Genomic DNA, 25,861 nt, shown 5'->3' with positions numbered 1-25,861 from the left:
GGAGGAGGAAGAAGAAGAAGAAAATGATAGCACACTTCAATCGCATGTGTAACTCACACGCTGACCCATGTGTGTAACAAGTTCAAAATTGAGAGTTGAGGAGGCCAACAACTTTTAGGGGACAAAATGGTTAAACACTGAAAGTTGAGAGCGCTGGATGTGCCCTTAGCCATAATCAATTGATTCTTTCTCTGTTTGGCTCAAACAACAGGTTTTTTTTTTATACCTTTTTCCATATGATTCCACATCCAAATCCAACACAAGAAGCCAAGCAAATAATCCAAAGCAAACTTCCCCTTTCCTCAATCAAACACCGCGCAAATAATTTTGTCTTATGGTACAAGACCCCTCAATCATTCATTGGGGCAATGAAAAGCCCATATGAAATATGTGACATTTCCCTAAACTTTGAGGGCACCCTTACCAGACCAGACAGGGACGCATGAGAATGGAGATGCTGTCGCTCCGAACCTAACCGTAAAAAGCAAGCAAATCACAACAATGGGCAAACCATCTTAGTAAATAACAAGATAGATATAGCAACGTACTTCCACCATCAGACTCAATTTGCAGTTGGCAATATCAAAACATAGAACAGAGTTAAGGAGAAGCACCCATGGCCAAGGTTGCAATGCATCTAACCTAACTACCCAAGAAAATAGATATAGAACATCCAACAAGTTCAACAACTGCAGAATACTGAAAGCACTCAATATCGATCAAAAGAAGTTGGGCGGCCTCCCCTCCTAGGGCGGTCATAAGGACCCGGCCTATCCCTGTAGCTTCCCTCATAGCGTGACGACCCTCCACTTGCATACCTGCCACCGCCGCCCCTCATACCACCATCCCTGTCGTAGTTTCGATCTTTGCCATACCCGTTTTCAGGATAACGGTCTGAACTGACATACCTGTCGCCAACAAAGCGCTCTCCGCTGGATGGATATCTGTACATGGAACAACAGCTTTAATCAACTAATTACAGTTAAATTGCAGCAGCACCAACGGTCCTAACAAACAACATTAACATATATGAAATATTTGGCCGTCATTATAACACTAGGACCCAAATGCGAAATCATTATTTATAATCATATGTTCAGTTAATCATTCACTCTCTCAGATACAGATATAACCAAAAAATTAAAAAAGCCAAGAAATATGTGCAGCCCAGTTGTATCAATTGTATAAATATATTTACCACCACTTAATATCATATAATTAATTTTTATCTAAGATTACCTGTCACTGACATAGCGATCACGGCTACCATATCTCTCTTTACTGTCAAAACGGTCCCTATCTGCATAGTGCCCTCCGTCATATCTGTCATCAATGTATCGATCACGATCTCCTCCAAAGCGGTCCCCACGGCCACCACGCCCTGTGAATCTAGAACGAGAAGAGAATCCACCACCTCCTCGACCGCCACCTGCTGAAGGGCAATCACGGGCCCAGTGACCTGGACGCCCACACTTGAAGCATTCATCGTGACCTAAAGACCTATCTCCTCCCCCATAGCTGCCCCTGCTACCAGTTGAATAACCTCCACCATAGCCACGGACTGGATCCTCCCCCATCCTTGGCTGAGCCTTGTTCACTGAGATTACACGATCACCAAATTCCCTATCATGCATTTCCCTGATAGCATTTTCCACTGCACGGTGGTCTGAAAATGTCAAAAACCCAAATCCACGAGGACGCCCTGTCTCTCTTTCCACCATAATCTACACCAACAATACAGTTGTTGTAAAACAAGAACAATGGATGCACGCAAATAGAGTGATATTTCACAGAAATGAGATGATAAACAATTGAAACACACACATTTAAGAATGATGGCCAATAAATGCTATAAATGAGGTGGAAAAGCTGGCCATAAATCAATCATTTGAGTTTGATTAGAAGCATTTAAGGAGGAAAAGATTTAAGATCAATTGAGGATACAAGGAAAAGGAGCAAGAAATCACTTAGGGCTGTTTAGTTGTGGAAAACAACTCCAGTTTTCCAGAAAATTACTCCACAAAAAATGCAAAATTAGAAAATTTGTTCAAATACAAAAAAAAATCAAATATTTAGGAGGTTTGGAAAACGACAGTTTCCCAAAACTGAACTAAACTTGGAAAGAAAGATAGAAATGAGAGGGAGAAGATAAAAGCAACTTCTCAATAGAATATTGATTAAAAATTGAGTTATAACAAACTATCTTCCTTTATGCCCCATACTGCCAAGCCAGAAATCCCATATTTCATGAAACTCAAGCACAATCTTAGCCCACCACGCAATTAATATAATGGTCTTGGGCCAGCTCAAATATTGCTTGTAACCATGGTCCTTACCAAATTATGTAGTTGAAATTAACTCTTTTAACTTCTAGGACCAAGTAATATACCCAACAGCTCCCCATTAGGATACCAACATGGGGTTGAGTCATGATATTATTAAAATCATCGAGTCCTTAAGGGACCTGTGCATATCAAGTTATTTTATTTGGGAGTTGTTTGCCTCTCAATACTAAAGGTGTGGGCCCTTCCAAAACTTGTGATAGAATAGATGAAAATTCCATCTATGTACATTGTTACTTTCCTAGACTTGACATAAGGAGTATAATTGGTCACAGATGATAGATCAACATAAAATGCTAAAACAATCATCTAGATTTGTGTGCCTGTGTGTGTGTGAGAGAGAGAGAGAGAGAAAGAGAGAGAGACCTATTATATGTGTTCACAAATAGAAACCCGCCAACCACCATCAATAGAAAGTGCAGGAGCAAATACTTTCAGTTCAATCAGTTGATGACATTTCCAAGAAAATATAGACCAGTATTACAATTCCACAAGGAAGGAGGGGTAGGAAAAATTATGACTCACCAGAAGCATTCCATCTTCCTTTCAATTGAAATGAAGAACTTAAAGCCATAAAATACTTCAAGAAAGCTTCTTGCTAAGCACTTCTATGGATGACAGATTTACTATGGATAAGACTTCTTAAAGATCCTTGACAAATAGACATCCATCCATTTATAAACCAAATTGCATCTGGCCTTAATTCTTCCCAAAGCCGTTCCCAGCAAAACCAGATGAAATCCCACACTAACATGTATCTAATCCCTCTGGAAGTAACTAGAAGAGGACTTTTCATTTGAACATCAGCATCATAGTCTGTTAATTTACTCAGTCATTGCTAATAAGCCATTTAACCTCAATCTTAGACTGGCCAGCAAAACATACTGTTAACAGTAGCATGGCAAACTCATCGCAACACAATCAAGTACCATACAGATAAAAGAAGAAAACATAAAAGGGCATCTGGCTAGAAGACACCTGTAACAAAATCTTGTTCTAAAACTTATCAGATTAAATTCCATGTGTAGCATTCTCTTCTCATCACAAATCTTCGTTCAGATACTATAAACATTTCAAACATATTTTTGCAGACCATTATGTCATCTCTTCTAAACAGTTGGCACAGATATCAGTCGAACCAGCCAGTAGTGTGTTACTAAATGACACCATTGCCAATCTGAAACTGAGATAATTTAGATTATGTCTGCGAACTGAACTTTAACTTGGAAGAACCTTCATTTGCACATTGGTGAAATTATTAAGGTTAGAAACAGACTGCTCATTTGCAAACTTCAATCTAACTAATACAAACTGCTGACTCTCAGGATGCTTGCCACAGATAATCAGAAGTACTATTAACTGCACCTCTGGCAATAGAACTCTCAGAGGATAAGGTGAGGCTCATGAGAAAGAAACATAATCATTGAAGTATCAACAGACCAGTTAAACACAGAGCATTCTAAAGAGGCCAATGAAATTCTTCTGGAGTCCGTAAATTCTTATTTCAGTCCAAACACTACAAGCAACAGCTTTTAAGTACTAAACAAGCGCATCAACTTAGTAGTAAGTAGCAATATATTATTTTCCCAGTGCCCATGAAAGATACAGCTCTGGTGAGGCATAGTCTGAAAAAGAAATTTCAAAAGGTAGCTTCAGATATTACATGAACAGCACCTGAGGTACCTTGGAGACACATTCAAATTATTGTGTAGCCTAAATTTTCAGGAATGGAGATGTGTAACGAAATGGTCACCACTATGGGTTTAATAAATACGAAACAGAACTAATGTCTGACCAGCCTCTTCATAAAAAAAGGGAAGGACTTATTCCATCTCAAGAAACCTTTACTTCTTTTTCCTTAAGAGCATGGAAGACGTACCCACTCTTATTTTCCAGCAACAACAAACAATGTTCTCTCTTAGTTCTACCAAATTGTAAAAAGGGTCCGACAAAAAATAAGCTTGAAAGTAAAACCTTCCAAGCAGGAACAAAATCGTGAATATTATTAATCACGATAAAACAAACGGTCTGGAATTAATTGCAAAAATTTGCACTCCTGCAGCCAAAAGAAGACAAGGCCACTTCCTTGAATCACTTGCACATCATGCTGTTGGTGTCTCAAGTTCTCCCTACTACAGAACAAGCAAAATCACCTTTGTGAAATCATAATCAAATGAAACTGAGTATTTTCCGAATATGTTTTTGGCATCTAAATGTGGGAACATACACCTATGTATGTTATATAAGATTGTGATATTGGTCAATAAAGCATGATTATGTAGCAGATCAGAGTTGAAAAGTCCATGCACTTTTTACAGCAGGGACACTTTCATAGCAGTAGATGAACCCTTTGGACTCTGTGAGATAAGAATAGCACATCAAATAGATTTCTACAGATCCGCATCCACAACACAGCCTATCAAAAACACTGTCAAGAATCCTCTTTCAGAAACCATAGACAGCCTTGACCATCACAATCACTTAAACATTACGCACTTTCCTTCAGATACAAAGAAGCGTCTTCAGGTGACTGATGATGCCATTTATCCAGATCAAGTAAAAGTCAATTCAAGCTCTATAAATTACTAGTCACAATCCAAAACAAATATCTGTGGACGAAAATGGTGGAGTTCACCATAAAAAGTGAAAGCATTTCTAAGATTGCTACACCAGGAGCTTGTTGATAATTGAACTTCCCAATATTGGATGGACATAAAATGCATAATCAGAATTCTCTCAAGTATCTCAATCCGCAGTTTTCCAGGGATAACAATCCTCAGAAACAAAGATGCAATAAAAACAGACAGTTCATCACTTTCCTTCAAGAGAACCATGTTGTGGATCCAGAGGCATTTCTCTGTGGATACTTCTATAGATGACAGCCTCAACAACCATCCATACACTCTCTAAGCACCTAAATACTGTATGGCTTCAGCAACTCAGTCAAATCCAACTGTACCAAGACTTCTTCACATATTTGATTTAAATGAGTCTTAAAAGTGACAACAGAATCACAGAAAAAACCACAAATAAAAAACATAATCAATATGTAATGAAGAAAATAAGAGATGGAAATAACTTTAGGGCATGCAACTAAGAATCTTCAAATGAGAATTATTACAACAAAGCCACGAATGAGCAGATAACATAACAATGTGATCATTAAAAGAAATACCTTGATGGTAACAAAAAATTTACCAAACAATTTGTGATCTTCTTTCATAAAAGGATTAAGTTGACACCCTCATAATAAAACTGATATTTGAGTGAAAAAGTTATTTAACAGACAAAAATGTATAAATCCATTCAGAAAGGTTGCTTAGGAAAAGATCAAACTTTTGTTTCAATAATATCAACTAGAATGTCAGTCACATTTAAGTTTGAATTATGAAAAAATCCTGTACTTTCAGATGCTGACTTTTAAAGGTTCTTATCATATAACTAACCACAGATTTAATGATTACCATGTAAATATCAATATAAATGTCTTCAGAGAGAAAGAAAAGGCAAAGTTTATAACAGTTCCCAAAGAGATGATTACCACTCTATAGCTTAACTTTTACATAAAAACTTAAAAAATAAAAATATTATGTAGAAAACTTATAAAAGCATAAAGATTATGCAAATACCAAGACATCTTGTGTTAAACTAGAGATTATAACACCTGTCTATGTCAAAAATATGAAGACACACATCAGATATACCTACGGGTACCATATAGAACATTTGGCATAGAAGGTGGAGAAAAAAAAAACGGAGAGTGGGGGTCCGAAACTAAAAGTCCAGAGTAAAAGTGAAATTTTCTCAGAGACCATCTTTTTTGGCAACCAACAGAGCGTACATAAGTTGCTTACTTTCTCAATAAACAATAACAGACAAATTCCAAAAAATTTCACTTGTTCCATAATTTCCAACCTTTCGAGCAACCAAACGGAAGACAATGAAGCTTCATAGTTTCTCAAACATCCACAATAACAATACAACCTTAAGCCCACTAGGTGAAGTCAGTTACATGAATCTAGACCTCCAGCCATTTCTATACATGGCCACATCCCACTTTAAGCACACAAATTCACCAAAATTCACTTGTATCCATATTTCCTTACTTCTTTAAGAAACCAGAGTTTTTATAGCCCCTCAAATATCCTACCAACATTTGATTCAAGTTCGGTAACAACGCCAGTCAGCCCACAATTCCCTACTTTGAGCAACCAAACACAGGGTAATGAAGTTCTTCGTTCCTCAAACACCACCAGCAACAATATTGGGCACACAAATACACCAAATTTTCAGCTTGATCCATAACATCCTAATCTTCAAAACCAGCGACCGAGGGTGACCTAACAAAAGAAAAAAAAAAAAAAAAAGAGTAAATGAGACGGCAAAACCTGAGAGTCTATTATTTTGCCGAATCGGCTGAAAGCGGCTTCAAGCTGGCGCTCAGTGATGTCCCAACCCAACCCTCCCACAAATATACGGTGCTCTTGCTCCCTCCCTGCCATCTTCTTCTTCCGCTTCTACTTCAACAATTGAAAACCCTAAAACGTGCGGAATCACAAAGAATCGTTACGACCTTACAGAGACGAAGAGAAGCCCTAGAAAAGGGCTCAGAAATCAGAAGCGCCAAGTAGAGAAGATTGCTTACAGTCGGTGACAGTGTCGTCGTCCTCGTCGAGTCGGAAACCGATAGAGAGATGAAACCCTAGAAGCACGATCTTTACAGTATCCTAACCTGCGTCCGCCGCTATTTGAGGTCGCACGCGCCTTTAGCCACAAACCTCGCGGATTCTATTTTTATATTTTAACGAAAAAGTAAATATAACATTTTAAATATACGGTCGGCTATAGATTAATTTTTATTTTTTAAATAAATATTACCAAATATAAATATTGATGTAACAGTTAAAATTAATCTTATACAAATATTACCTTATATAAATAAATATTTGTATAAGGTTAAAGTTGTTCTTTAGTAAGAGATGATAAACGTATCAAACAGATCGAGTCACTTTGACAGTTCATCAAGTAATCTAGTCTGACATAACTCGTCACAATAATAAATAAATTATATTAACCCAACTCTATAATATAAGTCTATTTTTTAATTTGATTAAAAATTTTAATCTTTCACATAAAGGTTTATATATATTTATTTATTTTCTATATATTTTAATAATATATATTTGATGTATATATTTTTTAGATTATTACTTTTATATATATATGTATATATATTAATGACTCTTTTTAACTCTTTCTTTGATCAATTAAATCACTCCTTAATTTTACAAACATATTCATACATTTACTTATTTAATTTGATTTTATACACACTCATTCAAATCTTACCAACAATCTCGAATTTTTTTAAATTAAATTCAAATTTATTTTATTAGGCTTCCAAATATCCAGAAAATAAACTATAGTTTATTTAATATTTGAATAATAAATAAAACTTACAAATTTAATTAAGAGAAGTTCAAGACTAGCTGGTATTGAATAAATCAAATATAATATTTTTAATTCGTTTAAATTTAAGACAAGTCTTTCGTCAACTCACTATTATTTACCTAACAATTAGTTATGAGAAAGATTATTATATATATAATAATTTAAAATAATTTTATGAGATTTACAATTTAAATTTCAAAATTGATCAAATGTGAATTTTAAAATGGTTAAAAGTTTTTTAAAATTTTTATAAACAAATTAAAATATGTTTGAAATTTTTTTATTTATATTTTATAACAAATTTTGTATTTTAAAATAATTATAAAATATATTTTTAAAAATTTTATATAAAGCGACCCATTTGGCCTAATATTCTAAGTCCACTAAAACCAAGGTCGACTTGGCACATGGTCCTATTTTCTTGACCAATTATTTAGATTGAATCTTTTATTAAGACATGAAAATTACGTTAATCTATATATTTTTTTGCACGAGCCTTGTTAAGATGACCCATTTAAAAAAAAAAAATTAAACTTGGCTTGATCCAAAAATGGGCTAAGTGGGGGCATGTGTCCTAGGGGTATACGCGGTGCGGTTTGGTCGATCTGAATCATTTTTAACACGCCAAACTGCTAGTACGATTTTCTAATTAAACTAAATCGCGGTCTGATTTAGGTGCGGCCAAACCGCACCAAACCACACCGCATTTGCGATGTGGTTTGGTACGGTTTACCGCGATTTGAAATGCTAGTTAAAATTACTAAAAATAATATTTAAAAATGGTAAATAAAGATACAAATATTGATAAATAAAGATAAATAAATAGTAGCAAAAAATAAAGATAAAATAGTATAAAAAATAAATAAGAGGGGGCTATCAATTATTAGGTTTTTATTTTTTATATTTTTTTTATTATTTTCTTGGGTGGTTCGGTTTAAAACCGAACCACCAATTGTCTAAATCGCAAACCATGCGGTTTGGACAGGATCCAAACCGTTTTCGACCGTCAAAAGAAAAATCAACCAATTTAGTTTGATCTGACCAATTTTCACAGTGTACTGATTTTTTTAAATACCCCTAATTTTTAAACACCCCTAATGTGTCCATTGCTATTCTACATAGCAAGGGATATAATTTTACTTATTAAAAAATGTTGCTCTTTCTCAATTGTGGCATAGATATGAGTGAATAAAAAACATATATGTTTATGGTGTGTTTGTACTTTTAAAACTAAACTTAAAAAATATTTTATTAGCATAGCTTCAAACACCAAAATAAAATATTAACTTATATAATAGAATAAACAACTCATTTAATAATTAAAATTATCACCCATAATTAATATATCGTCATTTTATTACCATTATAGGGAATATTTTATCATATTTCACACATAATTAAATGGATTTTTTAATGTATTATGAAGATTATGTAGAGAGAAATCATCTATCCTTTTTTATTATTGACAATATTAAATTAAGAATTTTTATTAGTTTTAATTTAATATTTTTTCTCTATTTTATATACTAGTTCATCCCCTATGTGATGCACGGAAGTTCATATATATATTGAATTTATTTAAAATTAACAACCTCACAATCATAAATTTCATCTCTAGATTTCAAGAACTACACATTTTTTACAAACTAATAATTAATTTAACATATGATAAATATAAATAGTTTATACAAAATAATAAATAATATGACAACATATAATAAATTAGTAACATAAATAATAAAAATATAAAACATAATAAAATTTTCAAAAGAAATATGACAACATACGATAAATATAAATAGTCTATATAAAATATTAATTTTGTCAAAATAACTTAAACAACTTATTTAAAATAATTCAATTTTACCTAAATAACTAATTTAACATAACCTACAAACTAATTATTTTTCAAAATTAAGTAATAACATAAACATATAAGATTTGTACTTTTTTTTGTATGGTTATGAAACTAATTAAGGGTTTTAGAGTTTTGAATGGTGACTTTATTGAGAGAAAATGAAAGGTAAATTATGGAAAATAAAATAAAAAATTAATTTTATTTTTTAAAAAATATTATTTGGTAATCAGTATTTAGTGATATTATCTGATATCTCAAGATTTCTCTAGATTTAAAAAAATATAATTTTTATATAATTTATTTTAATTAAAATTTTATATTAATATTTAAAAATTAATAATATCGGTTAAATTTTGTCTCTTTATATACCAACATGCTTACACATTCTCTAAACACTATTTAATTATAAAAAAAATCATCTACAGATTCTAAGAATTACACATTTTTCACAAACCTAAAATTAATTAATGATCTATAAAAATTTCATTTCAGGTAAGCAAAAAAATAAATAAAATATCAAAATAAAAAGTGAAAATGAGCGAGAAAAATTTTGACGACTGTTTTGTTATAATATATATATAGATTCTAGATAAAAAAAAATATAAGAAAATATTTTATGTATAATGAATAGTGAAATATCTATTTCAAAAAATGTATTTAAATATCAATAAAACACTAAAAAATATAGAAAAAATATGTTTTATGTGCAAATTTTATCATTCAAAATTTTCTTAATAAAAGGATTAATCCAATGTCCCGAGCCCCTAATTTCATAAGATAAATTTAATATTTTGATATTTACGCTATGTGTAGGGGTCATCCAAGCCTTTAAGAAAAACCTTTTGATAAGTCACTGATAGTGTATCATAACCTCTTATCCCTTAATCTTTTGTCAAGCACATAGACACAACCCTCAAACTCGAGATTTTTAGTTCTCATTTGAGCGCGACTCTACCTAGCTTGTGACCCGAGCACATGGCGCATGAGCGTTGTTTCTTTTTCTACTTATTTAAGTTTTAAAACAACAGAACACATGGCCGGCTCAAGGGTTGTTGGGATCCTAGGCAGTCTGACGCCCGACAGGCAGTGTCAGCAGCGGACAGCGACACGAGCATCTCTTTCTCTAGCCTGGGTGTGCGTGAACTTCAACCGACGACTGCGCGCCCGTCACCGTCTCCTTCCTCTTGGGAGGTATCTATGTATATAAATACCTCCCCAAGTGTGGTGATTATTCAGATTTTGATTATTGAATATCAAATATGGATTATTTTTTGTGGTATTCCCCCTCTCTGATTCTTCCCCGTTTCTTTTTCTTCTTCCTCTCAACTGTTGCCTGTCTCTCCTCTGCAACTCTTCTCAGTTTCTTCTGCTTTTGGCATATACCCTTCCCTCATTATTTTCTTACCATTCTCTCTCTTCTTCATCGATCTTCTTTTGGTCCTACACTAATTTGTATCAGAGCTCAGTTTTGATCTATTGTTACCACTTGCTGTAGTCATCATTTGGCGAGGGCATAAAGTTGCTGCCGTTACAGTATCCCAGCATCTCAAATATCAACAGCTGACAACTACAAAAACTACAGAATCAATAGCCAACAACCACTGAATACACAAACAATCTCCCTTCACCATATCCCAGCATCCACTACCATTGGCCAGTCTCCTGAAGCAGCGAAGCTTCTGGCCAGCAATTCCCCCCCCACCCCCACCCCAACAGTGGCCTATGCCTTGAGCCGGCCGTCAGGACATGATAGCCGAAATTAGAATTGCTTGTGATGAGATGAACAATGCATAGCATTCCATTCCCTCAACAGAATAGAGTCACTTGGGGAAGAAAACGTGTACTGTACAATGGCAGCCTAAACTAACTAATTTCCCTGATAACTGTGGCCACACGATTCATTCCCAACCCATCAACTTCTTTGTAGCACACTCTTCGATCTCATTTCTGGGCAGAGGACAACCATCTCCATCGTCGAGCAAGATCCTGTAAACCTCCCACTCACGATCGTGAATCATGTGTCTCGCTATCTCCACCTGCAAACAACGAAGGGGAAGAGCAGCTAAAGCCTCGTCAGCTAGATAAGTATGCAGTGCAGGCAGTGCAGGAAAGATTTTGCAAATGAGTTATCGATGTATTACTGAGAAAATGTGTACGTCTAGAGTCTTGAGCGCGAGGGTTATGTCATGGAAAACAAGTGGTCGGCCTCTGCCAGATAGCTCGACGGGGTTTGCTACTAGTAGCTCGGTGTCAGGGCCCCGACTCAATACATCGACCCGGAGTGGGCGATCAAGCTCCATTCTCAGCCGAGAGCACAATGCATTTTGTTTCTCGGGGTCTACTATCTTCTTCCCGTCCACTTGCATTATGAACAGGTCCAACTCACAGTTCCCTTTTGGATTCTTGAAGAATCGACCATAAGAAATCTGAAAGGAAGTGCGATCAGTAGTCAGTCCTATCAGCACACCATGCCATTCTATGAACCCTATTGCAGTTTCATTTACTGGCCCCCAGTTTTCTTAACATGGAAGTAAAGCAACAAAGGGAGGGAAAGCATTTTCTAATTCAAGAGATTTTGCAGTTTAGCTATAACAACAACATGTCAAGCTGTTGTCCTACTCTGTAGGGTTAGCTAAATGAATTTTAGTCCATCAGTCATTTCGTGTCATTCCTACAAAAATGCCTTGCAAACAAGCGCTACGTGACTTATCCACCAAGAAGGAAGGTCACATGGGGGGGAAATGTTTCGGTAAAACAGGAGAATTTATTGAGATTGCAGGTCAAGTACCTGGATGTTGTAATCCTTTAGGGTTCTCATCACATCGTAGATGAGACCTTTGTGATCTTGGCAGAAGATTTGAACGTGGGTGTGAGAGGGGCTAAGGCAATTATCCACCGTAACAGATACAGGGGTGGAGGTGCGAAAACTATTTGGGTGTTTACTGGGCAGTTCTAAGCTGAAAATATCTTCCTTAATTGCTGAAGGGAGAAATGAGGACCCTTGCAAGCATGTGGCAACTTCTGGGCCAGCTGGTTCGATGTCACAACTTATCATGGCATCCCCTAACACAGCTTTCAAACGACCAGTCGCTTCCTCCTGTCTCTCCTTAGTGTGAAGAAGCTCTCTGGTCAAGAAAAGCATGCACATATATACAGTTTTAGGACGTAGCATAAATGAACGACAAATATTTAATAGAAGTAACTGCCAAGAAGGAAAATGGAAGGAAAGATCATTGTTCCTTATGGGTCAGAGAAATAAAGAACTAGGATATGAAGAAAAAAATGGAAGATTAAACGTCAATTTTGATTAAAGAACTATCACATTTATCCCCATGTTACAGGATATATTAGTGCAGGGTTAAAAGTAATTTTATACAAAAGCATTATAAAAGTTCATCTCTTTTACGATAAGTTATAAAAGTTCAATTAAAGATCAGATTTGATCACAATCTATAAACCATGATACAGATATCATATCTTTTCTTCTCTTTATTTTAGGAGTGATATAGACATCACATGTACCCAAGCATGCTGCCATCTTAGTACAGTCAATCCTTTACAGACCATCGACTGCCATGTGTGGTGTCACACTCATATGTAGAACACGATCACCTTAGAATGCTTTTTTTTGTTATGCCCTTTAGAAGAGGGTAATTGCTTGACAGCCCCAACCACCAGAAACGAGTATCTACTTGGTATTCTACCCTGGGATCCATAATTTTCTCCTGTATTATCTAGTTTCGGTTTTTTTCAGCTAGAACCATGTAGGATTTTAAGTGTTCATCCCAAACTGTCGAATGCCCATTACTACCCGTTGAGAAAACAATTGACAGTTGAAAGCAAACTGTCAACACTAATCAGATGGTTCAGTTTACTGAATGTACCCATGACACAAAGCAATTAAGCAAACACAAAGCATTTTCCAGTGCAGGGAGAACTTGACTTCCATTGCTGCTCTAGCCTCTATAGTTTCTGAGAATACGAGGCAAACAGCAAGATGTAGAGGAAATTACAAAACAATTGTGAGTTGACTCTCTGTTTCACACCTCTAAGGAGAATCATCAGATGAAGCATACAATATAAGATACAAAGGGAAAAAATATAGAGTAACGGTTATCCAATAAGTACAAACCTGGAATCTGTGACAAAAAAGAGATCCAATACTCTCCCATCAGGAGCCGTTGACACCTTAACTCTCTTTACCGTAAGCTCAAGCTCACACAAAACTTTGGTTACATCTATAAAAATGGAAAAGAACCAACAAATCAAACAAGAAAGAGAAGGCAAAGTTACAGAAAAAACAATACATGCCGGAAAATAAAACAAAAGTTGGATTGATTTTTTTTTTTTTCCTTTTTTTTTTGGCTATGCGAAGTTGGATTGATTTTAAGAGAGAACTCTACATAGTTATTTAAGCAATTATTCAAAATCCAACTTCCTTGATGTGACCCGGGATGAAGTTACTTTGCATTTTGATTTAGTAAAACAACTAACAGTTTGCTTTTAATAATTCCACTTGCATTGTATATAAGGCGATAATGTAGAGGAAGAGATTCCAATAGAGGCTTTTGAGAAAGAAAGCATATTTCCTTCAAGTAGATATAAACAATACAATTTAATGTATATGCACACTAAGAATCCTCTAAACATAGCAAGGTTCTTTTCCCAACATCTTTGGAAAATTTTGAAGTAACAAACCAATGCAGAGTCAGATCTAGACCTTGAATCTACGAATATACAACTAATCCCAAACCCCATAACATATCAACCCTTTATCCCATTACATGGGATTGGATACATGGGCTTATCTTTTATAAGGCTCTTATAACTCATATCATACAAATAACGTCACATTTGATTATATTGCAAAAAGGAAAGAATACCATGTAATAGGCCCTTTGGATCATAGTAACACCAGAACTTCAATAGGAACACATCTGGTGACTTGGGCTGCTGAAATTCTGGCCTGTAATAGTAAATTTCTGATGCAGCCGGTGAACAGATAGGGCAAACCTCCAGAAGCCTATTCTTTAACAAATCCCACCTTCTTGTTGGCTTCCCAACAACCCAGAAAACTAAGTAACACCATTTCCCATCTGTTGAAATATCTACACTCACAAAAAATTAAAATGTGAGTTCAATTAAGGAAGATTTGGAAAGAAATGAAGAACTAGGAATGACACGAGTTACATTGTGTTTGAACTTCAAGCACCCCCCCCCAACACCCAAAAAAAAATAGAGAGTAAATTATAATTGGGATAAAGAGAGAACAATTAGAATACCCTTCCTTTCTTTGGTAAGAATCTCACTGCTAGGAGAGAGAATGCCACATTGGGTGCGAGTCGGGAGAGATGTAGCTTATAAGCAAAGAGCCACTCCCATTCCCCCACATAGGCCCTTTTCGGGACAAAATCATGTGGACACGCCCAATACCTCTATGTCACAGCAGATAATATGCTCTCCCAGGCAAAGCCAAGCTTTGAGCGCATCACTCACAAGGACAGAATCATGAAAAATTGAGTTATCCATTAAATTGTTCCATCATTCATTCTTGAAGAATCCCAGATCCAATGACAGAACAAATTACAAAACCAAACAAACCCGACGTTATGTTTTGCCACAAATCTCAAGAATTAGCCCAGAAATTAAAGAATAAACTACTAAATTAACAAGAAAATACAAAAGGAGAAACAGCAATAGATTTGTGTATACCTCCCCTAGCAATGCTCAAACCAAACAGCAAGATGATTCTACACAAATCACAGCCCAGCCCAGTTTTGTCAGGGCAATTGACAGTAATCACAGTGTAATCACCTGCCTTCTCAGCCTCCTTTATCAACACTGCATCCTCATACAAAATGCCCATTTCTTTATTTATGCTCTTCTCTGTTAAAACACTGCAATAAACTCTCCTTCAGTCCTTCTTGCTGGTCACTTGCTCTCTTTGTGTTTCCAAGAGGAAGCAGAGATATATAGTGTGAGCAAACACAGAGCATTAATGGTTGCTCTCTCTCTCTCTCTCTCTCTCTCTCTCTCTCTATATATGACCAAAGGCCCGGACATTTCGTGAGAAGAAACCGGGGACGACCAATTACAACGGGGGTTAATTACAGGTAGACCCTTTAACAATAGCACTGTGTCTAGAAGACCCTTATGTTATAAGATATTACAAGCTAGCCCCTATAATGTAATGTTAATACTAGGGCTTAATGTTATAATGTTTGTACTAAGGCTCCTTTTGTTTTGAAGTAATGTGTTTTGCTTATTTTCTATGATAGCAAAAAATAAATAAAACGTTTTCATATCAAAGTATATTGAATAACTTTAAAATTTTTGATAAAATCTTATTATATCGATGTAAAATTGTAATTATATATATATATATGCATACTGAGAAAGAATATTTTTGTTTCGGTAATATTATAAAATATTCTTTTTGAAGTTGTTTATAAGTAATACGTATCTCAAAATATTCAAATTTATGTTAAGGTAAATCATTTTAGTGAACGGATAGATTTATCGTAAATTAAAATTTAAGAGTCTGATCCCTCAAATACACATATACAAATATATTTAAATCTACAACCTTGCAATATCCCAAACTCCTAAATGAATATGGTAGACTATTTGAGCTATTCCAAGAGATTAGAAAATAATTACTCATTAATATGATAAATTCAAGTTATAGTCTAACATGATAATGTAACAAATTCGAATAAAGGATTTAACACAAAAAAAATAATATTTTATAAAAAATATTTTAAGTAGAATAATCCATTTTTGGTAAACCCAATAAAATAAAAGGTGACAAATGAACACAATTCTATACCCAAAAAGGTTACCCACATTATCTGACTTTTAATAAAAATCATCCCAATATTGGATCATAGCCTGGGGGTTTAAATGCAATAAACTCATAAACACATGTACGACAAATGAGAGAAGACTGTAATTTTTGTCAAACTTTACAGGTCAAAAGTGTAATATTGCCTTTTTGACTAAATCCTGGGATCATGTGCCAAGATACTGATCTAATTTGACCAATTGTTCATTAGCGAGAGCTCTTATTTAATAATTAAATAGGTAATGTTAACTATCATTATTATATTATGATCATATAATAATAAATAAATTACTTTTAGATAATGTGTATTTATTATATCTTGTTTTTAATATTTAAATAATTATATTATTTGATTAAAATAGTTTAAAATACCATTTATTTATTATTAACTAATAGAATTGTTTGAAGGTTAAAAATAGAATATAATAAATGAATTTTATCTAAAAATGAAATTTATTTATTATTATTTAACCAATGTCATTAGAACAATAGTTAGCATTTTATTTATTAAATATATACATATAAGTATAAATTGTGAGTTTTATATGCATTCCCCATATCAAATCTAGAGTTAAATGTAGGGGTCAATGTATATATTTTTGACCTAATATAAAATTTGTGATTCTATTATAATATTCCAATTATAATTATACATTAATTACCAATACATGCCAACTATTTTTTATATGTAAATGACATATACACTTATAACTTGTGATTTAAATTTTAGATTAATACCCAATTTAAATGAATTTTCAAGTAAAAATTGTCACTTTTACCCAATTTAAATGAATATTTTTATAAATATTCTAATATTAAAAGAGAATAATATTTAACTTATATGTTAATATATTTTTTTCTTTTATAAAATATTTAATTTATACTAGAAGGATGGTCACATGCAAGTAAAAGATATAAAATTTTAAATAAAAACTCAATCTTAAGAGATGGCATTTAACACATTTAGTTTTTATTTGTTGTAAGAAAATTAATTTCAAACGAAGATGGGTCGTCTTGGGGGTACCCTAAATCAATAAACTCACTCAAAAGACTTTCATGATTTAAACGTGGATACAACCCAAATATATCCCCCACCCAACGCTTGGTTGCATGCATTTCACGTGCTGATGATTCCCTCCGCTTTCACACTTTAAAAGAGATCTGATCCTGATCCTGATCCTGGCCACACAAAATGGATAATGAATGCAGGAGATTATTATAGAGGACCTCCGCTTTCACGTGTTGTTGTTGTTGTTGGTGATTTCTTAATAGCCTAAATATTTAGAATACCCATAAACATATATATTTTCACTCAATTTGATTTATTTACTTAAATATCAAAATATTAACCATCAAATTATTTTTTTTTTGTATATGAGAAACCCAACCAAACATACATGTGACACAATTTAAGGAAATATGCCTGCAAATAGAGCATGTCTTCAATGGCTTCCATGACATGAACTTACAGGAACAGGTTTGTTCCACGCCATGACTGCATTGTCCTAGCCCACAAATAGCCAAGGGCATTCGCGGATCAAACACCCGACTTCACCAACATATCCAACCCATCAACACACTGCTCTGCATGGCTGTCCCAAACCCGCACCCTTTTGTTCTTGTCGCCGGAGTAAAGTTTGTCGGAGCAGGAAGGAAGCCCAATCCCCGAAACAACCTCCTCGTGCTCTTGTAGCTTTGCAAGCATTGGGAACCCATTATCATAGAATCATGAAAGCAAGAACTTGCGATCCAAATCACCATGTACGCACCCTTTTAACACAACGTTGTTCGGACCTGGCACATGAGCTAGTCTTGACACCACTGCTCTTTGTCTTCCTCCACACTCCTGCGCCAACTTGAAGATTAGCTGCCTTGCAACTGCTTTTGCTTCGATGGCGATGCTAATGCCAATTCTGAGGGCAAGGCGTGCGCAAACTTACATGGATGGCGAGTGCACCTCCCCATCAAGCCAAGAGGCACAAACAATGATCACCGGTCCTCGTCTCTGCAAAACCGAAGTCTGCCACCTCCTCTCTGAAACTCTTGCCACTGCTGTAGCCATACCTTCGAACCAGTTGGTGATGATTCTTGACAAGGGCGATGGTGGATTGACCAAGGTGATTTCCTCTGAAACCAAAATTTCTGTGGATCAGAGGAAATTCAACAAGAGATCAAACAAAGAAAGAGACCAGCAGAAGGAAGAAATGAGGATGCCAAGAGAAGAAGGGAAATATCAACAAAGAACCATAAGTGTTACAATTAAAACATGCAGCCAGATAAGATAAGGCAACAATATCAGCCCCTTGCAGAACTAGGATAATATATTTTGCCCAGGAACAGATCACAGATAATAGCTTCTAATAGGCAATAAACATGAAGCATGAAGAATCTTGTTGATAAGATTGTAATCAGATTTCTTAATAATCCCTAAATCTCCAATGCATAGTCTAAGGTAGGCTTTCTACTGAATTTCAGGATCAGTATTGAGCCAATTACCAATTAATCAATGGCGTATCCCAACGCATGTCAAAGCTCCAACTACCAAATGTAAAGCATAAATTATTTGAATTTGTGCATTGCCTAACACAAAGAGGGAAAAAAAAAAAAAATCTTTCACCACGAGGTAGTTGATAGATTCATACAAAGATGGTAGTACAAAAAAGAAATTAACTTATGTATTAAAGAGAATCATTATATATTCCATTATGTACAATGTAAAAACAGAAAGAATACCCTGAACAGGATATAGAAGTGGAAAAATATATTATGATATTATTCATTGATGACTATACATTAAAAAGTCAAGAAAAGGCCCATTAATTAGAATGGTCAGTAATTGCAAAAATATAAATATTATTGTATTATTTAATAGTTTTTACGAAAGTAATTTTTTTCCATATCAAAAGGAAATTTGTGATAAGAATTTTCACCTCATGTTCACATGGCACAAGGCGCTGTGAGATACAAAGAGTACTTCGAACTGAGACATGAGGCACACGCCTCATAGACACAAGGCACACATTTACTCAAAAATGTGTATAAAAGACTTATACACCAGCATTGTCAACATATACCCATAAAGAGGAAAATTCAAACTCATTAAATCATGAATAACAAATGATCAACACTATAATAACAATTAATTTTATGCAACACAATAAAACTGCAAAAGAAATTAGAAGAAAAACAGAAATTGCAAAAGAAATCCAACAATAAACAAAAATTCAAAAAAAAACACACACAGCTGCAAGCAAAGAAGCTGACTTGAAAAGAAATCACTCTGAAACAGAACAGAGCCACACACAAGCAGGCCAAATTTTTTTTATTGAAAAACAAAAGAAATTGCAAGATTACAGAATAGTTGTCAGAGGTGGTTTGCATGCCTCCAGCAACACTGTCAGAGAAAACAGGTCACAGGAGGTAACGCTCGGATGCCCACACACACAAGTTGTTTATTAGTGTGCGAGCCTCATGCCCCGAACGCTGCCTGGAATTTTCTTTTTAATTAGCATTCGTTTTAAAAAAAATTATGACATTAGCATCAGATTAAAATATTTTACTAAACTACCTTTGGCTGTTAGCCAAGCAAAAAATTTATGACATTAGCATCAGATTAAAGTATTTTACTAGACTAACTTTGGCTGTTAGCCAAGCCTGACCAAGAGAGACAGGCCAGTTGGACTTACAGGTCTCCAACAACACTTGGAAAAATTTGGTATGTGTTTTGGGGCAGCATAGAATCCACCAGTCTGAATGACGGGTCTTAGGCTGCGCCCAAAACATAAGTGAAACAGCCAAGCGAAAGACTGATGCAATTTACAGAGAAAGATGGAGAGAAGTGGAGAGGCCGTACTGCAATTTACAGATAGGCAAACGAGAGGGTGATGGAAGATACAAAGTGGCAGCAGAAGCATAATTTTTTTTTTTTTACTTACTTTTATTACCCATCTACCTACAATATAATAATCTATATGGAGCAGGGGTTTTGTTTTTCATCAGCTGTTGGGAACAAAATTGTTGGAATGAGATGAGAATGGCTAGAATAGGAAAGTGAAGAAAAGAAAGTCCTTTATATTTTCAGTGAGCATTAAATCTTGTCATCTGTTGTGACTATTTTCATTCTCATTTAGAATGGTTGTTCAAGATTCTGAAATTCCATGGTTTGAATGGACAAAGCAGTGTTATTAAAGGCCCAAGGCACACTAAGGCACAAAAGGGTGTTGAAGTCTAAAGCGCAAAGCGAGGCGCGCACTTGATGCAACTAGGTGCATGCTAACTAAATATATACATAAATATATATATATATATATTCTAGTTGAAGAATAAGGTATAAAATACTTCCTAACTCCTAATAATATATTCACAAGCATGTTATCAAGGAAATTAAAAAAAAATCAACATATACTAATGAAAATAACAATAAAAAATACCAAAAGATGCAATCTAAAAGTCTTCAAGTCAACTTAAATTAAATCTTAAAACAATTTATAGGTCTTAAATATTAATCCAAATTAACTAATTATGCATTTTAAATAATCTAAAAATCATCCTCATCATCAAGATCAAACATTTTCATATTTTCATCATTAGAAGCAACATCTCTAATATCTTCTTTCACATCATCTCCCTCTCCATCTTCATCTAGTTCAAATTCAATTGGAGCATTTCAAGTAGTAGCCCTTTTACTCATTGTCATATTTGTAGTTGAAGTAATAAATTTAAACCCTAAACAGTTAAAAATTAAATTTAGTAATAAATAGTAAAATAAAAATCTAAAAACAGTTAAAAAAACCCAGGCACGCCTAAGCTCAAGGCACCTTAGGCCTAGGCAGGCCTAGGGCGCCTTGGGCATGCCTTGATGATCTGTGCCCGCCTGGAAGCATTCCAGGCGCCCAAGGTGAGCCTAGGTGCGCCATTAATAACACTGGGACAAATGGCATTTGCCATTACCACTATACATTAAGCAGCCGGACAGGCCCCCGGGTAGAAGAAGAGAGTAGTACTTAAGATCTCAGACCCACCGTGAGGAAGTCTGGTCTAGTTTTGGCTGCAGTCTAAGACCTGCCAGTCAGACTGGTAGGTTCTATGCTGCCCAAACACTTGTTGGATTTTTTTGTGTTGGCATAGACCCGCCAGTTCGACTGGCGGATTTAGGCCAGAGGAAGACCAGCCAGTCCATCTGGTGAGCTTGGCGAGGCTAAGTTAACACCTAAAGCTAGTTTGGTAAAATACTTTAATCCAATGCTAATGCCATAAATTTATTAAAAAATTCATAATGCTAATTTAAGGGGAAAAATTGGCTGCCACAGCATGACATCTCTGAACACTTAAGAATGATAATAGTTTTTTTCTTTTTTTCCTCATAACAAGGATGATAGTTATTATAAAAACAGCGAAAAATGGTCAAGATGTTCCTAAACTATAGAAGATCAAGAAAAAAGATTGATAAAGGTAAATGCATATTTTACTCCCATAAACAAAAGGTCTTAATGATTAAAATCAGAGAAAAAGATTCATAAGAAAATACCATATTCAAAGAATAACAGGAATGCAGGAAAAGATGCACTAATCGTTAAGTTTATGAATCTACCTTTTACAACAAAGAGGATAACTGCCCTTAGATATGGCATACTCATTAGCAATGTTTGGTAGAGTTTTGGCAATTTTGGATAAACATTGAAAAGTTATGTGCCCATAGGAAAAGTTAAACATTGATCCACTTTGGCAACTCAGTAAGTAACAATTTAGTAAGATCGTAACCCTAATGGAACAAAAATTCAATCCCCACATTTCCAGTAAATAAATTAATTTTTCACTGGAATTCCCTGTTGCAAAGACAAAAGGTTAATCCCATCTCCACCAGAACAAACTCGTTCCCAGAATTATCCAAAAATCAACACGAAATTAACCAAAGATCAGAATTTTATGGTGCGTACCCGGCGGCATGGTGACCTAGGGCTTCGATCGAGACACCGCTAAATTGGGGAACATGAACGGCTTCTCGACGATCCGGAACCATCCACCAAATGCTTGCACTCATGGTTCTATGGCAATGGAATCTCAACACTTGCAAAACTACAAGGACACCATCGAGAATGTTCTGGGAATTGCGCTTCCTTCGGGCTCCGACAAACTTTGCTCGGGCATCAAGGACAAAACAGTACGGGTTTGGGACTGCCATACGGGGCAGTCGTCTTGATGGGATGGAGATGAATGATGAAGTTGGGTGTTTGATCGGTGAAGGGCCGTGGGTATTTGTGGTCTTGGAAAAATCTGTCGAGGCGTGAAACCCTAGTCGCAGAAATCATCATCCTCGTCGTCGTCTGATTCTGAAGATGCCGGATCCGTTCCTGCTGGGCAAGTTACTGCCATGGACGCCATTGACGATGTGCTCATTCCGTCCACGCAGGGTATCGCCGAATCACCGTGTTGGTACGGAGATTCGGCCCTGAAATCGGCAGAGACGAAGAAAATATGGACGTCTTCGTGATTGTGTATCAGAGATGGATGGGTATAAATAGCATCGTTCCTGTCACTCTTTTTGTTTTTATTACATTTTTGTAATAATGTTTTGGTAAATTTCACATTTGACCCAAAAGAAATTTGTAAATTTAAATTAGATCCATCAGTTTTTTTTTTTTAAATTAATATGTACCCCTCTTGAGTTTTTGTGACCCTAAATTACTCTTCTCTTCCCATTAATAAAGAGTTAATAATTCTTTACAAATCCTCTCAATATCTTATTCATTTTTTTTAATTTAATTACATAAAAAATAAAAAAATCACAACAAATGTTAACTCGTCATTTTCAAAAAAATTAATTTTTATGTTTGATTAAAATTTAAATATTTCAAATAAATAAAACGAATCTTACAGGGTCTTATCACGCAAAAGATGAATCAAATAGAAAAATATGTTAAAAAAAAAAACAAATAGAGATAAATTTGGAAGAAAAAAAAGAAAAATAATAATATATTGTTTAAATATAATAATAAATTAATTAATTTTTATATTAAATTAATTATACCGAGATTTGTATTATTTTTAAAAAATATAAAATTATTAAATGATTTAATTAAACTTTAAGAGTACCGTACCCTAACATTTATTATGTATTTTTTATTTTTAAAAATAATGATATCGAGTCACAATATCATGCCCAAGTGGGATTTTGAATTTATGTTATTCAAATTATAATAAATATTTGTTACCATGTATTTTTAATTCTTTCCATTTCCATCTTTATTTGTTACCATTTTTGTATCATTATTTCAATTTATATTAATTGGCGCAAATGATAAAGCATTTCAATTGGTTAAGTTTAAAATAAAATATTTCATTAAAGATGAAAATTTTGACACCTGGCGTGATCAGAAAGTCTATTCATTAAGAAATGTTATGTGTACCCAATTAATTAATTCCCTTATAATATCTCATTGTTTTTTAAAATGAACTCGACAGTTTTTTTTTTTTTATATCTCTTACGTTCTCTTTTATAAAATGATGGAGAGAGAGAGCAGTTCTTGCAGAGAAAAAAAAAATGATTTCTTTAAAAAGTAGAGAGAATTAAAAAATATATATAATTATTTAACAATTCAAACCATGGCACCAGATTTGAGAGTAGAGGTGTGCAAATGATTGATTTTGTTATTCACAAATAGAAATTCAAAAATTAAAAGAATTGCACCAAAATTTAATCAAATCGATTAAATTAATCAAAAATTCGAACAAATTAAAAATTCAAAAAATTGAAGAAAAATAAAAAAAAAGAAACCAAATAAACTGAACGATCACAAAAAAACCAAATCAATTGAAGATGTGGAAAAATTTGAATAACCAACAAAATCGAAGAAAATCGACATAATCCAAAACCACAAAAATAACAAAAAAATCAAATAGCCAAAATCCAATATAAGAACATATAATCATCAAAATAATAATGTCGTTTTAAAATTCAATTATTTTGACCAAAAAAATCAAATATCTAAACTTTTGCAAAAAATTAATTGAACCAAATCAATGTAAGAAAAAAAAATGAATTAAATTGACAAATTCAGTCGGTTTGTTTGATTCAGTTAGTTTGGACAGACCGAACTTTTTTCTTCTTTGTTTAAAAAATATAGAGGCGAGATAATTCTAAAATAAGGAAAAACAATCAAATTTTATAATTCATTAATTACAAATAAAGTGATTATTATTTTAAAAAACACAATAATAACATGGAGATTTGCATGTTGACGCATATACTTACTTACTTGGGTGGGGGTGTCGGCAGACGGTTTTCAAGAGTCCAGATTGAATTGGTATGTCAATAAGATATTAATAATGATTTAGTTTAAAGCAAAATTAATATGAAAAAAGAAAAAAGAACTCCGACCTGCCGGATTCGAACCAGCGACCTAAGGATAGCTATCAGGTATTTCACCCACTACAGTCCTCCGCTCTGCCAACTGAGCTAAGGTCGGCTTGTTGTTTGTAATGCTTCCACAAAAAGATATATTAACTCTCTTATTATTGATTGGATGTAAAAAAAATTTGCGAAAGTAATTTTTTTATATATATATATATTTTGTAATCTGAGTCATAAAATGTTTTAAAGTTTTTAATAAAAAAATATAAAAACAAAGAGTTATCAGAAACACTTAAAATGTTTTATAACCCGAAATATAAAAAATAAGTACATATTAGATTAAAAATAATCGTCAATTCTCGATGTAGATACTACACAATTCTTATCATTAAGAAACTACGAGTACAATAAGAACATTTGTCGATAAAATGATTACCCTAATATGACCATTTCATAATCATTAAGAACAAATCAAATTAGATGATTTTATTTCTCAAATTTTTTGACTTGCTCATATAGATTCATCTTAATCTATAACTCTTATCTCTTTTTTTCTCATCAATGGCAAAAAATTCTTTTAATTCCCAAAACAGGTTGGAAGTAGTAAAAAGTCTTAAAACCCATCTATTAAGTCTCAATGCGAGACGACCTCTAAGATTTATAAGTCACATAAATAAATTCAAATCTAGATAGGCATCCTAATCCTTCTTGATGCCATATGTCCATATCTCCATAAAATCAAATTAAGATAATCAGCACTCATTCAATAATTCTATATCAAAAAAATAATAAGGAATCAACTAATCCTCCTCAACAAAAATGGGATCATTTCATTCATACTATATCTTTTTTATTTCATTGAAAAGACAAAGAAGACCTTTTTTGTGCCAACAAATATAAAACCTTTTTTTTGTGCCAACCTGCCCCGTCATGTAACAAGAGAACTAGCTTGCAAATTAAGCTACTAATTATAGATTATCCACTTTATGAGCAGGATTGGTTGCTGAATGCCTATA

At 34.0% G+C, this 25,861-nt stretch overlaps 3 protein-coding genes and 1 non-coding gene across 9 annotated transcripts; all 4 read right to left on the bottom strand.

The window, feature by feature from the left end:
• Positions 1-515: 515 nt before the first annotated feature.
• Positions 516-7,131, bottom strand: LOC127797310 (glycine-rich RNA-binding protein RZ1C). 2 transcript variants are annotated; one of them, XM_052330108.1, is made up of 4 exons: positions 6,988-7,131; positions 6,731-6,880; positions 1,240-1,724; positions 516-944 (listed from the first exon to the last, which is right to left on the bottom strand). In XM_052330108.1, the coding sequence occupies exons 2-4, from the start codon at positions 6,842-6,844 to the stop codon at positions 710-712; spliced, it is 834 nt and encodes a 277-aa protein (XP_052186068.1). In that variant the 5' UTR covers positions 6,845-6,880; positions 6,988-7,131; the 3' UTR covers positions 516-709. The 2 variants fall into 2 exon arrangements, with proteins under 2 accessions (XP_052186068.1, XP_052186069.1); XM_052330109.1 differs by lacking the exons at positions 6,731-6,880; positions 6,988-7,131 and adding an exon at positions 2,868-5,334.
• A 3,392-nt stretch (positions 7,132-10,523) lies between these two features.
• On the bottom strand, positions 10,524-15,693 carry LOC127796590 (ACT domain-containing protein ACR10-like). 3 transcript variants are annotated; one of them, XM_052328786.1, is made up of 6 exons: positions 15,364-15,693; positions 14,535-14,759; positions 13,784-13,889; positions 12,440-12,776; positions 11,808-12,077; positions 10,524-11,687 (listed from the first exon to the last, which is right to left on the bottom strand). In XM_052328786.1, exons 1-6 carry the CDS (start codon positions 15,515-15,517, stop codon positions 11,550-11,552), a joined length of 1,230 nt encoding a protein of 409 aa, XP_052184746.1. In that variant the 5' UTR covers positions 15,518-15,693; the 3' UTR covers positions 10,524-11,549. The 3 variants fall into 3 exon arrangements, with proteins under 3 accessions (XP_052184746.1, XP_052184745.1, XP_052184747.1); XM_052328785.1 differs by having other exon boundaries at positions 10,526-11,687; positions 11,793-12,077; XM_052328787.1 differs by having other exon boundaries at positions 11,584-11,713; positions 11,793-12,077.
• Positions 15,694-17,800: 2,107 nt separating this feature from the next.
• LOC127798512 (uncharacterized) lies at positions 17,801-22,977 on the bottom strand. Of its 3 annotated transcripts, XM_052332126.1 has the most exons (3): positions 22,432-22,977; positions 22,086-22,320; positions 17,801-18,622 (listed from the first exon to the last, which is right to left on the bottom strand). In XM_052332126.1, exons 1-3 carry the CDS (start codon positions 22,439-22,441, stop codon positions 18,460-18,462), a joined length of 408 nt encoding a protein of 135 aa, XP_052188086.1. In that variant the 5' UTR covers positions 22,442-22,977; the 3' UTR covers positions 17,801-18,459. The 3 variants fall into 3 exon arrangements, with proteins under 3 accessions (XP_052188086.1, XP_052188084.1, XP_052188085.1); XM_052332124.1 differs by lacking the exon at positions 22,086-22,320 and having other exon boundaries at positions 17,801-18,637; XM_052332125.1 differs by lacking the exon at positions 22,086-22,320.
• A 1,889-nt stretch (positions 22,978-24,866) lies between these two features.
• Positions 24,867-24,960, bottom strand: TRNAY-GUA (transfer RNA tyrosine (anticodon GUA)). Its single transcript has 2 exons — positions 24,924-24,960; positions 24,867-24,902 (listed from the first exon to the last, which is right to left on the bottom strand). It is a non-coding gene; the product is annotated as a tRNA-Tyr (tRNA).
• Between the last annotated feature and the right edge of the window lie 901 nt (positions 24,961-25,861).

The sequence above is a fragment of the Diospyros lotus genome, chromosome 3 (assembly GCF_014633365.1).
Source record: "Diospyros lotus cultivar Yz01 chromosome 3, ASM1463336v1, whole genome shotgun sequence".
Taxonomy (NCBI): domain Eukaryota; kingdom Viridiplantae; phylum Streptophyta; class Magnoliopsida; order Ericales; family Ebenaceae; genus Diospyros; species Diospyros lotus.
The sequence above is the reverse complement of the archived record's forward strand: the minus strand, read 5'-3'. Positions and strand labels throughout refer to the sequence as shown.

What these genes read in the sequence shown, in the direction of transcription:
- LOC127797310 (XM_052330108.1), bottom strand. Translation starts at nt 6,844, where the DNA reads ATGGCAGGGAGGGAGCAAGAGCACCGTATATTTGTGGGAGGGTTGGGT. An exon ending in GCAAAATAATAGACTCTCAG is followed by an intron (nt 1,725 to 6,730) that starts GTTTTGCCGTCT and finishes TTGTTGGTGTAG; the next exon opens with ATTATGGTGGAAAGAGAGAC. An exon ending in GATCGCTATGTCAGTGACAG is followed by an intron (nt 945 to 1,239) that starts GTAATCTTAGAT and finishes TTCCATGTACAG; the next exon opens with ATATCCATCCAGCGGAGAGC.
- LOC127798512 (XM_052332124.1), bottom strand. Translation starts at nt 22,676, where the DNA reads ATGGCAGTCCCAAACCCGTACTGTTTTGTCCTTGATGCCCGAGCAAAG. An exon ending in CTAGGTCACCATGCCGCCGG is followed by an intron (nt 18,638 to 22,431) that starts GTACGCACCATA and finishes TCTGATCCACAG; the next exon opens with AAATTTTGGTTTCAGAGGAA.
- LOC127796590 (XM_052328785.1), bottom strand. Translation starts at nt 15,517, where the DNA reads ATGGGCATTTTGTATGAGGATGCAGTGTTGATAAAGGAGGCTGAGAAG. An exon ending in TTTGAGCATTGCTAGGGGAG is followed by an intron (nt 14,760 to 15,363) that starts GTATACACAAAT and finishes TTGTGAGTGTAG; the next exon opens with ATATTTCAACAGATGGGAAA. An exon ending in TAGACGTACACATTTTCTCA is followed by an intron (nt 11,688 to 11,792) that starts GTAATACATCGA and finishes CGTTGTTTGCAG; the next exon opens with GTGGAGATAGCGAGACACAT.